General features: G+C 45.8%; 1 protein-coding gene across 1 annotated transcript in view; it reads left to right on the forward strand.

Moving 5' to 3' along the window:
- LOC129387936 (uncharacterized) overlaps window positions 1-15,143 on the forward strand; it is a 131,385-nt gene that overhangs the window by 60,362 nt on the left and 55,880 nt on the right. Inside the window, exons 2-4 of the mRNA XM_055077765.1 lie at window positions 1,913-2,186; window positions 7,643-7,857; window positions 12,010-12,147. Coding sequence (XP_054933740.1) covers window positions 1,913-2,186; window positions 7,643-7,857; window positions 12,010-12,147 — 627 coding nt within the window. The remainder of the gene's footprint in view (window positions 1-1,912; window positions 2,187-7,642; window positions 7,858-12,009; window positions 12,148-15,143) is intronic.

Consider the following 15,143-nt stretch of genomic DNA (forward strand, 5'->3'; position numbering starts at 1 on the left):
CCAAGAGCGTATTCAGGCTACAACGAAAAGGTTCGCGGTTTGACTCCCATTGTCCATCATACGACGTCAACAAAATGGTCTGTGTCAGCACGTCAGGTGGATGTCAATAATGAAATGTTCGGCATTTCTAGACCGTCTATGAAACCAAATTAAAATGATTTTATAAGTCTTTTCGCCCTTCCGTACTCGCTAAGTGCCGTTCATTTAGACGGGAGAAACACGTGGTAGAGTTTCCATGGCTTCAAAAATATGCGCCAGTAATATTTTAAACCTACAAAGTTGAATGTATCATTGTTGTTTTGCTGAGTTCGATGCCTGAAAAATTTTATTTAAGCACATGAAATTTAACTAAAGTGTCACCGTTGCGTCTTTGATAAACTGAGCGCGGTTTTAATTGTAGCTAGTTCTGCAAAAGAATTATTCAGTAATTATTAAGCAAACAAGTTATTGCTGAAACAACACTAGTGCTCTTTTATATGAATGTACTTTCCACGGCAAGAAATAAAAGTGAATCAGTTCTAATTTTTCTTGATTAAAAATACGAAGTCTTCCTTCCAATCACACTCAATTCAATTCCTTTCTGGTGTTAAACGGTACTGCTGCCTGTGGGCATCTTCCCAATAAATCAAGATTGGTCATGGGCGGTACGCAGCTACGGTTATATTCATATTTCCTGTTGGTTCCTAAAAGTAGATGGAACATAATTACAAAGAAATGTTTCCATTTCCTAAATATAATCTGGAGCAAACGTTCTTGGGCGTTAGCTCTTCATTTGGTGGAACCCCTTACCACTGCTATACCACGCTCTTGCTCTCCGTATTTTAGAACGCTCCCTACTTAACATTCCACCTCGACAAAAAATAAAACAGCGGATGGTAGCGCCACTTTTCGACAGAAGTGGTCACTGCGCTTCATTTAAGCTCCACGGCAATTCTCGAGAAACGTAGCGTCTTCTCCAGTCGAGAGGTGGCACTGTGCTCAAGTGGATAGAGTTGAATGATAGTTTTTGTATGATAACGCAATGCGCATTGTCTTAATTGCAACTTGAGGTCTGAGTTGGCTGCCTAAGCTTAAAGATATACCGGAGCAAATATGTGCCACAGGATGAGGTTGTGTGTGCTGCAAAAAAAAAAGAAAAAAAAATAGCCGGGAAGCGACTCGGCACATCGTAATGGAATGCCAACATATTCACCTAGTGAGACCTGTGAGAAGTACCCGTTTTCCAGAAGCTTTGCGATTCGCAGAAAATGGAAGGATTAACTGGGGAGCAGCCGAGATAACTAAGAGACGTTTAGAGTATTAGGGGGGGAAATGCGAGGAAGAGATTGACAGAACCGGAGTCATTACAAACATCGGAAACGGCACAATGAAGGGATAGAAGTTTTAAATACGAAAGTTAAAATCGAGATCACATAGGCCAAAGGCTAGATGGCAATAGATGTAGTTATACATGGTTAAATCAAGCAGACCATTTGCCGCCGCCCTGTTCTAAAAGGGCATCCCAGTGAACACCATCATTATCATCATCATCCTAATGAAGTGGAATAAGCGCTCCGAGTCGAGGATCGTTTGCGAACATAAGGGTTAATGCGGTTTGACATAAGGTCCAGCAAGTAAGCGGGACATTTATTAAATATGTTGCACTTGCTTGTTAATACCTCAGTGGAAGAAGGTTCAGATGTTCCTCTTAGTAAATGGAACTTCTGTAAAACGAAACAAATATTGTCGGTAGCAGTGGCAGAAGCTCCACCGAAGTAAGACCCAACGCTCAAGCATACATAGGTTCTACTTTAAGTATCCCTGTAAATCTCTTCTTATTACACATTGAGCCTGGGTATGGAACGAGATTACGAGCGTACGTTCGAATAAGGGTGAAAAGGAACGCCTTGCTCTACGTCTCTGTCATTGGCAGATCTGGGCAGCAGACTGTGTACCGCGAACCCGTTCATCGTGTGGGCCAACGAAACGGGCGAGGGCTCGGCGGGAGCACTCATGGTCTGGCTGCTGGCGACGCGGGATATCATGCCTTACTGCGACCTGCACATCGTGGCGCCAGAGGGCGCCGGCGTGGTCATGCACTTCCTGTCGGCCAGCCTACGCAAGGCTTCGCCGCGCCGCCCACTCCAACGCGAACCACTGCGGCCTCAGGACTGCGTGGACACCGTCACCGTGGTGCACGTTCCCAGGTGCTCAACCAAGACGCGTGCTCCCTGCACTCAATTTCGCGCCGTACATTCCACCACAGCCCACGGATTATTCTCTGCGTTTAAAGCATACTGAGACGACGTTCCTGCTCTTTTCATGCTATTGCGTTTAACGAACGTACTGGACTTCGAAAGCCCAGACAAAACTAAATACATACTTGCGATCATCGCATATAGCACCCGGAAAACAATTTACCGCAATAGCTTTCACGCGAACCGGTTCTAGCTTCGTTCTTTAGAAGATGAATGTTTCGGGACCACAAGACGCAGAAGGTGGTCACACGGCAGCGGAACATTGGGACGTTTCGGTGCTGTCTTCGGCTCACAAGGTCGTTAGTTATGCTGCTCTTCATTACGCGATCTGATGTAGCAGCGTAACAGGCCACCGAGTGAGCTGGAACGAGTAGCGAAACGTCACAATGTTCTTGTGCCATGGGACCACCTGCCTCGTCAATTACTTTGCTCTTACAGCGAATCCCGAAGATGGTGCAATGTCGGGCTGAACCGTGGTGGAGGTGAAGCAGGCGTTAAGTACTCTCCATACGTGGGCCTATTCCGAAGATAGTGCAATACACGCCGACCCGCGGAGGAAGAGAAACAGGCGTTGAACACTCCCCATACGTGGGCCGATCCCGAAGAGAGTACACCGGGCCGACCCGCGGCGGAAGAGAAGCAGGCGTCAAGCACTCCCCATACGTGGGCCGATCCCGAGAATCTGCAAGATAGTGCAATGCCGCGCGGACCACCACGTCGGAGGTGAAGCAGGCGTTAAGCACTCCCCATACGTGGGCCGATCCCGAGTATTGTGCAATGCCGGGGCGACCCGCGGTGGTTGTGCAGTTCGCCCTTAAGGGGCCCAAATACACACCTTCGCTGGCCATCCTTCTTCACAGACTGGAAAGGCACTGAGTTTCTTTTTTATAGAATATGGCTTTAATTTACGATAAAAATACGCAGTTTACCAAATTCTTACTGATGATTCAATTGTTTGCTTGCATAAAATTTAAACCATTGCGCTTACCCACTGAAGGAAATGACCGACGCGGTGCCGTTTAAAGGAAATGTGCGAGACAAAATTTTAAAAAGAAAGATAGAGATGGTGACACGGCATAACGTAAAATTATTATTTAACATTACAAATATAGAGACACCCATATTAGGGAGGAAAGCAACTTACATAGAAGGAAAAGCAAATTTTGAGGCAAAAGACAATACGAATCTCCAGTCTTGTGAGGAATTCAGTTCATATTCGCAAATGACAGTGTAAATATCCTTGTGGCTCTAGCCCAATGCCGACGCTTTGAAAATAGAATAATTTACACAAACACCAAGTTGCCAAAACGAAATTTATTCTGCCTTTCCCGTCTTTCAACTTTATGATATTTTAAAAGAAAGTAGTCAAATGGCTCAGATTTTTTATAGGTATACATGGCTCAGAGTGGGTGGCACTAGACTAGATATTGTGTAGCTGGAAACTTAAAATAAAATGCAATAGAGCAATTGCCAGAGAGAAATTATTATTGGACGTGTAATACGTCACTTACTGTCCCAAGAAAGAAGCAAGTGTTAAGTGTCGGACAATGGAATTCCACATCCCGGAAGCAAAAAGAACAGCCAAACGGACCAAACCGCCGAAACCACTGACCAGGGTTACCGGTGTGCGTGTAACTATGTAATCACAGCAGTTTAACGATAATAGTGTTAACCGGCACAAAAAAATTTCAGCGTTATTATTTCCAAAAACTGGGCGCTTCCACTGGGTAGCTGCGCTAAGCATACCAATCTGTGAGAGTTAATTGCCCATGGAAACCAACGCCTGCGAACTCAGTGAACAAGAATCGCAGGCACATTGACGAAACCTGCTCCTGCAAAAGGGCATTTCGACCTATACGAATTGCGTCGACGTTGTCAGGATTCGGGGTTCAATCCCATCGTTCGTAACCCGTTGTCAAGATTGGAGTCCGGCATGAAGTAGAAGGTAGCTGGCCCATGCCGTCGTCCAACTTATCCACGCTGAGGACGTTGATGAAGGTAAGGACTGCTTCTCATCGAGAACGAGGAATATGGGTTTATTTACAGTATTTACATGCAGTTCATCAGTCTAGCATGACTGCGAGAGAAAGTACGTCAGTCTAACACGACTGCTTGAGAGAGTGTCTCAGTCTAACATGACTGCGTAAGAAAGTGTATCGAGCATCCGCACAACAGCCGTTTATAAACACTCGGTCCTCCCCCGATTCCAAGGTGGCGGAAACGTTCGTCCAGGCATCGTAAACACGCCGCCTCTCCGCGGGACGGTTTACACACACACGCACACACACACACACACACACACACACACACACGGGTTCTCGATCTGAAACCGACATCACACGGATTTCGTAGAACTCGGAGCGGACCCTCGCAGTGCGCTCGGGTAGCCATTGTCTTACGTCTTGGTCGGCGCGTGGGAAGAGGTCTCCGACGACGTTCCCGCGGCAACTACCCCACTCATAGCAGATCAGGTCCGCGTTGGTGGGTTCGGTAACAATAGTTGGCCCGCCGAACTCATTCATTCACAACGGCGACGAGGCTAGAGCGTAACGGAGGCGGTTTCGGCACAAAGCCTGCTTCGTCAAACGCATCCTAGCTTAAGCGACGGAGAGTGGAGGACGCGCATATTGTTCCCGACACAAAGTCGACTTAGTCACGCCGTGGCTAGAGGTTGGCGGTGGCGCTCCAGGAAAGTTGCGGCCACTGTCGCAACTGGTTGGCAAAACTTGCGCTGCAGCTGGCCGTTCTTAACAACGTTTAGGGTTAGACGTCATCAAGCGACTGCCATCTTCTTCCTTCTCGGTCGGCTGAAGTTTACGATACTGTCAGCCGTAGCATGCAACAGTTTATAATCGACTCCTTTCGAAGCATGTCTTGAAATGTATGATAAATAAGAATTTTCTTTTGCTGTACGTGCTTCGCCGGTATTGTGCGCGGTATTGTGCGCGATCTTACAAAGATGTTACCTGCATAACTAAGCATCTTGGAGGTCCCAAGCACTTTGTTATCAAGGCGTTCGAGTGCATATATAATAGACCAAACACGTCTAATGTAGGCACATCGGGGGAAGGAACTAAAATTAAAAAATGAAAAAAATCTAACAAGTGAGAAAATAAATGCGGGCGTTAAATATCTATACACCTCGTTCAAGGAGAAAAGGCTTGTGGGTAAACGATTGTGTCGGTGTCAGCTCCAAGTGTCTGGAATTATCGACCCAGTGGCTGAGACCATGCATTCCGGTGGTAGTACCGACGTTGCAAGGACGCTGAAGTGCCCGTCATTGCGACTTCAGAGGGTTGCTGTTGTGGCGCTCTGGCTCGATTGCCCGCGATTTCTACAAGGAGCTGCTATTGCTGACTTGTGGTTGCAACTCCAGGTACCGATGCACCACGACGCGCGAAGTTATAACCATCGGAATCGACAGGCTGTGCCACGTTAAAACTCCTTTGCCATGGGGCGGAAGAGTGTTCGTTTGCGACAATCGTAGACGATGCATAGCGAAAACGCCGAGTGAGCTGTGATGTTTACGGCCGTATGCGCACAACGTTGCTTGGGACAAGCAGGAGAACGTCGCTAAGTGCTTGTTGCAGTGATCGCGTGTGGTACTTCAATAAGGTGTGGCGCGAGGCTACTAGGTATATTACATCTTTCAGTGACACACAGTGCGAGAAACGAGAACTGAGGCCACAAAACAGCGCTCATGATGTGTGTGTCTCAGTCGTCGTTTGTCACTCTGTCTCCGCTGCAAGATATCCGGTAATCAGGGTGGTTGTGCACTCTGTCAACCACCCTGCTATTGATGGTTGTGTAAATAGTTCTGCATTACTAGTGTGTGCACTGTATTTGCTCAAGAAGTCCCGTTATTTGAGCGCATTTCATTTGCTATTACTGCCAGCTTTACTGGAGCTATTCGCGGGTTGGAAAAATATAAGGCTCTGTAAATATATAAAGCGCTTCCATTGCACAAACCTGAAGACGTAAATGGAACGTACACCGGACATAACAATAATCGCAGGACAAGGACGTCAATTTGTACAGAAATGTAGAAACTGTGGATGCCGCGACACTTTTCAACGTCCGAAAGCAACACGCCATTGGAATTATTAAAGTAACATGAGTGAGCACAGGCAGACGTAACAATGTAGCTGGGCGCTGACGACGTCCAAATGTGAAACAAAGAGTGTTACTGTTACTTTTGATTTTCTGAGTTGGATTTTCCCGCAGAACAATTGTTTTCTTGCCCCATCCTACCTAAAATTCCGGCAATCGTCTCAGGACTATGATGGCTTCACGTCGAAAGCTTAACTTTTTCTATTCGCATTGTTTCACTAATTGTGGGGGACGTTTTCTGCAATGGTGTCAATTGACACCACCAGGGCCGAATGAGTTAACGTGCTTCTGATACTCAGCACATCCAGTGTATTTGCATTATCCCTTCATCTGGATGTAGGCGCTGTGACCAAAAAAATGGATCTGGCGACCTTGTCCTCCGCAACTGGCTGTTATAACCACTGAGCCACTGTTGCCGAAACTCCTTGACATGTCCGACGATGCACGTGTCAGAAAGAGGACTTCTCCGATGTTGAACCCTGTCGGTAACTGTTGCTCTTTTGTGTTGCGATTGTTTTTCTGCGCATCAATTTTGCAACTAAAAAACGGCAGTACATGAACAACCGAGTCATGTAGTCTATCAGACAACGTTTTGGAAAGGTGGCTGCTCAAAAATTTGGTGCACGTTTGGAGCCTTAAGTATTTCGCTAAAAAACTGCATGGACAAGATTGTTAATGCGCCTATACTGGTCCTATTGGTCAGATGAAAGGATAAAGACCAGTCCGTTGAAAGCCGAATTGTCAATGACGACGTGTCGGGTTGATGGCTGTTTCGGTTGTGGAAATGCAGACGCGATGCCATCTTTTGGGAACTTCCTGGAACCTCTCGGACTGTTATCGCAAGTACGGTGGTCATCAAAATGAAAAAGAACAGTGAATTTTTCTTAAAGCGACGGTAACTCGTGATTCAGGGGTTCAAATCTAAGAAATTTACACGTAACAATGTTTCCTTGTTTACCTTTCTATCTCACCGAACACATTTATGAAGGGCATATGTGTTTAGCCCCTATGGGAGCTTGAAAAAGATTAGGTCTTCTCTTTCATATCGACGACGACCGTACATGTTTCGCCTATCCTAAGGCAGCACGTGTAGCCAGTCGTGTCCAGCGCAAGGGAAGCAAAAAAGAGCATCAACAATTTATTGATAACGTTACTCGACGATTTAGGTAAGCCAAGGTATCAACCATATGTAAGGTAACCCAATAAGAAATATACGGCAGCCAGGTAGAACGCTTCTCGACAAAGCGAGGCGAAAGAGGAACCTACCCCACAGTAAAGTGGTCTCTCGCTCGCAGCGACGAGGCCTACTGGGCACGCAATGACTCCACGGAGGCTGCGCGGGGAACGACCCTGGTGGAGACGACGTGCGTGCAGAAAAAGCTGACGGCCAGGCCTCACCTGAGCCCGCACGAGTCGACGCATGCGTTGACCAGGATACGGCTCGTTGTCGGCGACAGGGACGAGAAGAGCATCGTGGGCTACCAGCTCAAGTTCAACATCTACCTGCACGGTGAAACCTTTCGGTTGTGTTCTTTGAGCTCTTCGCTGCCTCCTCGCTTTCTTCATTCCTTTCTTTGGTCCACACCGTCAGATGTTAAGGGGACACTAAAGTGAGGGACACATTCTTGTCGTACATTTAGAGCGCGGAGCCCCTCTAGTAGAGGGGTGTCCAACATGAGCAGCGATGTCGCAGGTTCGCGGGAATAGAACCTGCTGAACCTGCCTAGCATCAAGGTCCCCACAGCTAGTCGGAGTTTGGATGGGGTTTGATGCGGGGTAGTGCCACGTGCGTTCTGCGATAGTCGTCCATTCGCCCGTTCGTCCATTTCCAGGGGCCATTCCTAAATGAGTGCGTGAGCACACCACACAGAGGCTGGTGGTTTAAAATATTGTGGATAGTAGGTACAGTCTCAATGAACTCAAAATAGAGTCTGCGAACTTTGTCTAAACTCTGGACTAATGCCGATCAACACAAAAGTTTTCTTTCGCAAATCTTTTCTCTATGCGCAAAAAGAAAGCAAAAATAAATCAAAGAACAATTGGCCAGGTCCCCACGCACTGTGCAAATCGATGTTATGCGGAGCATTCGGCAGGTACCTGACTACCCAGCATTGTTTGGAGTTCCGCAAACCGTGACCAAGTGAGGCAATGTGTTTTTGTAAATTGAATAGTCCCGTGTGTGAATCATGAGCGTACGTATCTGTGGGTGAGTGTGTGACCACAGCACCACGGCAACCACGTCGAAGAAGATCTTCGGGCAGCAAAGGCACGATTTCTACGCCAGTCGTTCGGCGCGAGCTTCCGACAGCACAATTGTTAGCACTCCTACTCCTAATAAATGCATGAGTAGGGGACGAGCGCAAGTGAGAGAAACACGTATTGTGACATGATCGGCAACTACGTTTTAAGCAATCGTATGTACTTATGGCAATGTCATGTGGTGTATGCTGAAACGACGACGGCATTTGTACTCCAGTGAAGAAATGTTGAAACATAATCAACTTGGGCGATGCTGAAGTTTGTACAACGTCGCCCAGTTTCTACGTAGCGCAAACCGCTACAAAGAAAGTACTATGCAAAGTGAGCCGTTCCCAAATATAGTGCAGTCTAGCACGGCTCCATCAAAGCGCGAGTTGTCACAAGGAACACGAGAAGGTGACACGTGGCACACGTACGAAGAGTTTCAAAGTACTAGAGGTCTCTTAAACTATAGAAATATGCATATGAACGTGGTGTAGTGATGTATGTGATAAAGGCCCAACGCTAGGCAATACTTTATTGAAAGTGTTGTTCACATGGTTCTGGTTTCTCTATCCATTCTGGTTTCTCCAGGAGGAGAAACCAGAATGGTTGCCTTTGTTTATTGACCTTGTAAACTTAAAGCCCTATTAGTAGTAACCAGCAAGAGCTGTGCTGGAGTCTCATTTATTTGGGGGATTAATTTCTGGTGGAATGTTTCATTCGCACCAAGAAGGCAAAAGCGAGAATAAAGAAGTGATCGCAGCCTAGTGGCTAGAGCACCAGCTGCTGTGCTCGACGGCAGAGATTCGATTTCACCGTTTGTAACATATTAATTTCTTTTTATTAAAACGAGGCCAGGCAGGAGCCTCCATACCTACCTCAATATGCCAGAAATGGGGCAAACAGTGCTTCGCAATAAAATATCTACAAAATGAGAATTTTAAGGGGTCGTCACAATTTCCCATTCTTTAACGTTGCAGATAACTTTTCAAACGTTTTCGGCGACGAACACAAATTACCGCTCATGTTATGTGAGACGTCGGTTTGACCGAGCATATTCTGCTTCATCCATACATTTCTTTGTTTCTTTAGTGGTGACATCTGACAAGGCCTCTACAAAAAATATAGCGCTCGCAGCCGACTTTCGGCGTCAGGTGCTCAAGTTGTTAACCTTTCTAGTCACTGCTCTTGTTTCGCCTCACTGTACAAACAATTCCATCATCATCATCATCATCAGCCTATTTGATGTCCGCTGCAGGACGAAGGCCTCTCCCTGCGATCTCCAATTACCCCTGTCCTGCACTAACCTATTCCAACTAGCACTTGCAAATTTCCTAATTTCGTCGAAACACATAGTCCTTTGCCGCCCTTTACTGCGATTCCCTTCTCTTGGTACCGATTCTGTCACCCTAATGCTCCAACGGTTATCTAATCTGCGCATTACATGACCATTTCTTTTTCAGCGCCATTTCTTTCTCTTAATTTCAATTAGAATATAGTCTATACCTGTTTGCTCTCTTTGCTCTCTGATCCAAACCGCTCGCTTTCTGGCTCTTAAAGTTATGCCAAGCATTCTTCGTTCCTTCGCTCTTTGCGCGGTCCTCAACTTGTTCTCAGGCCTCTTTGTCAGTCTCAAAGTGTCTGCCCCATACGTCAGCACAGGTAAAATGCACTGATTGCATACCTTCCTTTTCAATAATAACGGTAAGCTTCCAGTCAGGAGCTCACGATGCCTGCCGTATGCGACCCAACCAATTTTTATTCTTCTGTGAATTTCCTTCTCATGGTCAGGGTTCCCTGTGATGAGTTGACCTAGGTAAACGTACTACTTCACAGACTCTAGAGGCTGACTTGCGATCCTGAAATCTTGTTCCCTTGCCCGGTTGTTCATCATTTTCTTTGTCTTCTACCATATTAATCTTCAACCCCACTCTTGCACTCTCCCTGTTAAGGTCCGCAATCATTTGTTGTAACTCGTCTGCAGTATTCCTGAATAGAACAATGTCATCGGCAAACTGAAGGTTGCTGAGATATTCGCCGTCGATCCTCACTACTAGACCTTCCCAGTTTAATAGCTTGAATACTTCTTCCAAGCACGCAGTGAATAGCATTGGACAGACTGTGTCTCCCTGTTTGACCCCTTTCCTTACACGTATCTAACGCAGAAGTAAGTTGGCTGTGGAATCTCTGTAGATATTTTCCAGGGTATTTATTCCGGCAACCAACAATGTTCTGTTCGCAAGTAACTGACGTATATAAAGCCCGCAAAGCACACGAGCATACACTATTTCTTGATAAGGTAACCCGACGATATAAGTAAAGCAAGACATCAACTATCTATCGGTAAAGAAACCAATAGGACATAAGGCAACGAAGTATAAAAATGCAACTAGGTAGAAATATGGATTCAGTCAAGAAAGGAAGATATTTGTAGCTATTTAAGGATGCCAAAAATTGAAAAAACCTCGAACATAGCACTGAATGAAAGCTTAACCCTCTGCCAGCAAAAATGAATCACATAAATATGTCAATTTAGTACAAGAACAACCGCAGAAGGATAGTATTTAAGAAGCGTCACTACAACGTTAGATGAGAACTTCGGGTTCTCTGTATCAGTGCTGGTGATTACTTCTTTAATTCTTGCATCAAAAAGTGCAAAACTCAATAATGGCCAGCACATGTACATGTAAAAGTATTTCAGTTCTTTTTGCGGTATAACACAGAAAATATAGAAGCTCAACATAGGTAATATAATATGTTTGGTATATTTATGACCGGCCTGACCCGACTTAAAAGTTCATGCTGTAGCTCAAAATTTTCGCTGCAAAGACCGCAATGTCGTTGCATGAATATATCTTAGATGAAGCCTTTTATCATTTTGACTCCTACTAAATACATGGGAACAAAAAAAAATGTTTGTCTCATCAACCGTCATACGTATTTTCATGAAACTTGTTGCATTTAAAAGAAAATAAAACCTAGTGATTTATGAAAGTGATTTTTCTTCTTTGAGCTATCAATTTCAGGAATATTCATGAATTCTGAATTAAAGAACTCACTTCTCAAGTTATCTACTTAACTCGGCCATATTAAAACACCACAATTATATATGCTGCACCTACTATTACATCTAATCCGGACAAAAATGCGAACAGTGTAACAATAATACGTAGCTTGTAGGTTATTATATTGAACTCGTCTACTTTAGATGCTCTAAAAGATACAGTTCACATAACTAAGTATACGCTCCAGGTGCAGAGTTACGGATTTGTCAAGTTACTGCTGAAATTTTTCTGAAACTTCCTAAGTGTCACCTTATCATGCGTGCATCGTGTGCATCGTGTGCGAGATTTCCCGTACTGTCTCCGGGGTGATTTCGAAGAAAAAGGAGTAGCTTGCTCATGTTCTGCTTTCATTTCAGGGAACTGGACCAGCTGCCCCTACGGAGACCAGTTCCACTGCAAAGACGACAACTGCATCTGGAACAAGCTCATATGCGATGGGGCGATGAACTGTCCGGACATGTCGGACGAGTACGAGGCCACGCACGCGGTCTGCAGTGAGTACTCTCAGTTCCGAACCCTCGCAAAATCAAGTGCCCTTGCTTCGATTAACAGCTAGGTGCTATAAATCTCATCGCATGCAGTGCAAGCCTAAATTTAGACACCTAGAAAGGGCCAGTTTTTACTTGCGATAGCCAGTCCTACTCAATATTCGCACGTGTTCACGGCACCTTTTTTCTGGAGCCAATCATGTATCACGTGTGCTTCCAAGATGTGTAATCAAGCTAAATTTTGCATAATGTTATTACTAGATCGTGTCAACGTGTCCAAAGTCCCCACTAGCGTGTCATTTGTTTCATCACGCGAAAAATATAGTGCAGAGAGAAACACATAGGTGTGCGCTCATACCTCCTATACAAAACTTTCCATTCGCTGAGTGCATTTTCCATGGAAACAGCATGCCACGCTGCAGAAAATACGAAGGCTTCAGTAAGACGCGTAATATCTGTGCCTTACTGGGACAATTTCATCAACCTGCACAGGAAGACTCGATTGTTAAACAACATAATATAATCACGTTGAATAGAAGCTAGGCCACGGTTCCTTGCGTATGGTTCTTCATGTATACAGATAATACACATAAATGTGTACCGTTCTCCAAGAAAACTCACAGACGATTACAATACTCCCTAATGCCAAATTTGAGCGCAGCCCTATACGTGTTTTTATTTCGCCATGTATTGGCTGGCGCGGACAATCTGCCTCGTGCGGCACGTTGCAAAAAGAGCGAACTGTGGAGCGAGTGCCTCGCTAATCTGGAGATCGCGCGAGGCAGCGCAGGAGCGACGCGTGGGTGCGATTCACAGCAGCAACCGACGCAGACCGACCTGCCAGACGACGCGCGCTGCTCTAGCGCCATCTCGTAGCCATCGTCGCCACACTACATTTTTTTTTTCTCGTGATTTCACCATCCCCTAAACTTCCGCTTTTCTTCGCATGCTTTCGCCGTACCCTCGTCCTCCGGTTTTCGCCTCATGGTTCCGCTGCACCCTCCTACGTCGCTTTCCTCCTCGCGTCTTTCAGTCCCCGCTGCGCTCCGCGTTCGCTCTTTCATCTTTCGCTGTGCTCGTTCGCTCGGTTACGCCAACGCAGACGCTCGCCGCAGGAACGGGCGCTTGAGAGCTGCGCTCTAATATTTTATATGTCGGAACAGCCGTGCACAGTCTTTAGGCGTCTTCCAACACAGGCAACGTGTTGCAGCTAATAATGTACGCTAGTGTTCGCGAGCGGCAATGCGTGGAGTAGGGACGTGAAATTGGCCACTTAATTTTTTCGCGATTCTCTTCCGCGTTTTCGCAAACTGGAAACACAGTCGCACGCGAAAGTTGCTCTGTTTTAGTATGTGCTCAATAAAACGCAATGCACACTCAAACGCGAGTTCGTATTGTGCAAATCTAGGGTGACTTGCGGTCTCCCTTTAGTGTCCCTTTAACAAGACGGCCGAGTTGAGAGGCCAAAAAGAAAAACTTCAGTTGAGTCTCTCAAGTTACAGAAAACAGAGTCATTGGCATAAAACTGTAAATTGTTTGTTTTTGGTACTGTTCCTTCTAAACCCCTTATGTAATACCCCGGAAGGGTCTTTGAGAAAACAAAACGAAAAAAATAGTTTCGGCTTTCTTTGCTCAAAGCAATGTTGGCCTCTATTGATTTATCGACTTGACCTGTTTCTCATTTCCTAACTGTGATGCCATGGTGAACCAGCCTGCGTAGCACTCCCGGTTTCTCGATTTCGATGCGGCGACTGTTCTCGTCTTGGGCTTCACAGCTCTCATCCAGATCGACCGACGTGAGGCTCTTTGAAACAATCTCAGCGCTCACTTTTTCAGACAGTAAAAAATATCGAATATCTGGCGAAACACAACAGCCTTGTTTCCTTTTGTTCGATACTTAAGTTCGATACATAAGTCCAAGGCTAACTTTCAAAGTTGGCCTCGTCAATAAAAAGTTTCGTCATAGCAAAGGCACACTTCCATAGGCTTGCACAGGAACACAATCTACTAAGCAGGTGGGACGCACACTAGCCTTTTGAAATGTTATTGACTTTATCGACTACATATGACATTGATCGTGGTATTAGTAAGCCAGGCGCCTTGATCATGCCTAATTTGCTATCGTGCCACACTTGGTGTCAGTGACGTCGACGGCAGCAATAGTCTCGATAACATAGATTGTATTGTGTGGGCAGCATCAGTGGTGTCGGTAGTATGGACAGTACTACAAATGCTACTAGTACTGCTACTGACGCCATGGACACAGGCGACACTCAGTAGGACACGACAGCTGGCTAACTACGGTCTAGAGTGCGTCGATTAGCGTAGCAGAGGTGTACTAGAGTAGACGTATGCTGAAAGAAGACACTCTAAATGGACAGCCTTGTTTTTGGGATGCTATGCAAACAGCCATCCATACACAGAGGGCTAACGTATGTCGCTGTGACAGAGGTTTCTGGCGTTAGGGCAGTAATATCCGCCGCATGGCGAATAATTTTTACATCGCATAAGCTGGATGCATGAGGTACACGATCGACGTGATTATTCGTGTGACCTATCTCTTCATCCTACAATGTATTTTCATTGCATTTTCGTTTTAAAGACTATTTTTCATCGTAACTTGGGAAACTATCTGTTCCAGTCTGTCTCTCGTGATGAACACACTTGTCTTGAAAGATCACAAGTGTCAGAGAAGCCCTAGAACATTCTGAAAAAAAACTATTTTGGGCTCCTTTCCAGGGCTTTCTCGGTACCTCCTTCACACGTGCAGACGCCAACAGGGTCGTGTACGGGACATCGGCAGGCAAAAAACTCCATGCTTGTTACTCCATAGACCAGGAACAACAGTCAAGCATTAGTTCCGACCCGTTTGCTGCCAGGCCTTTGTCATGTAGTCACATGCCCGCTCTTCCTTGCCGTCTGTCTTGCCTGTCGTGAGCAATCAACCAACTAATTACACTTCGCCTAGCCTGTTCGCCACTGCGCACGCGGCAGAAACGACT

Source organism: Dermacentor andersoni, chromosome 10 (genome assembly GCF_023375885.2).
Source record: "Dermacentor andersoni chromosome 10, qqDerAnde1_hic_scaffold, whole genome shotgun sequence".
NCBI classification, from domain to species: Eukaryota; Metazoa; Arthropoda; class Arachnida; order Ixodida; family Ixodidae; genus Dermacentor; species Dermacentor andersoni.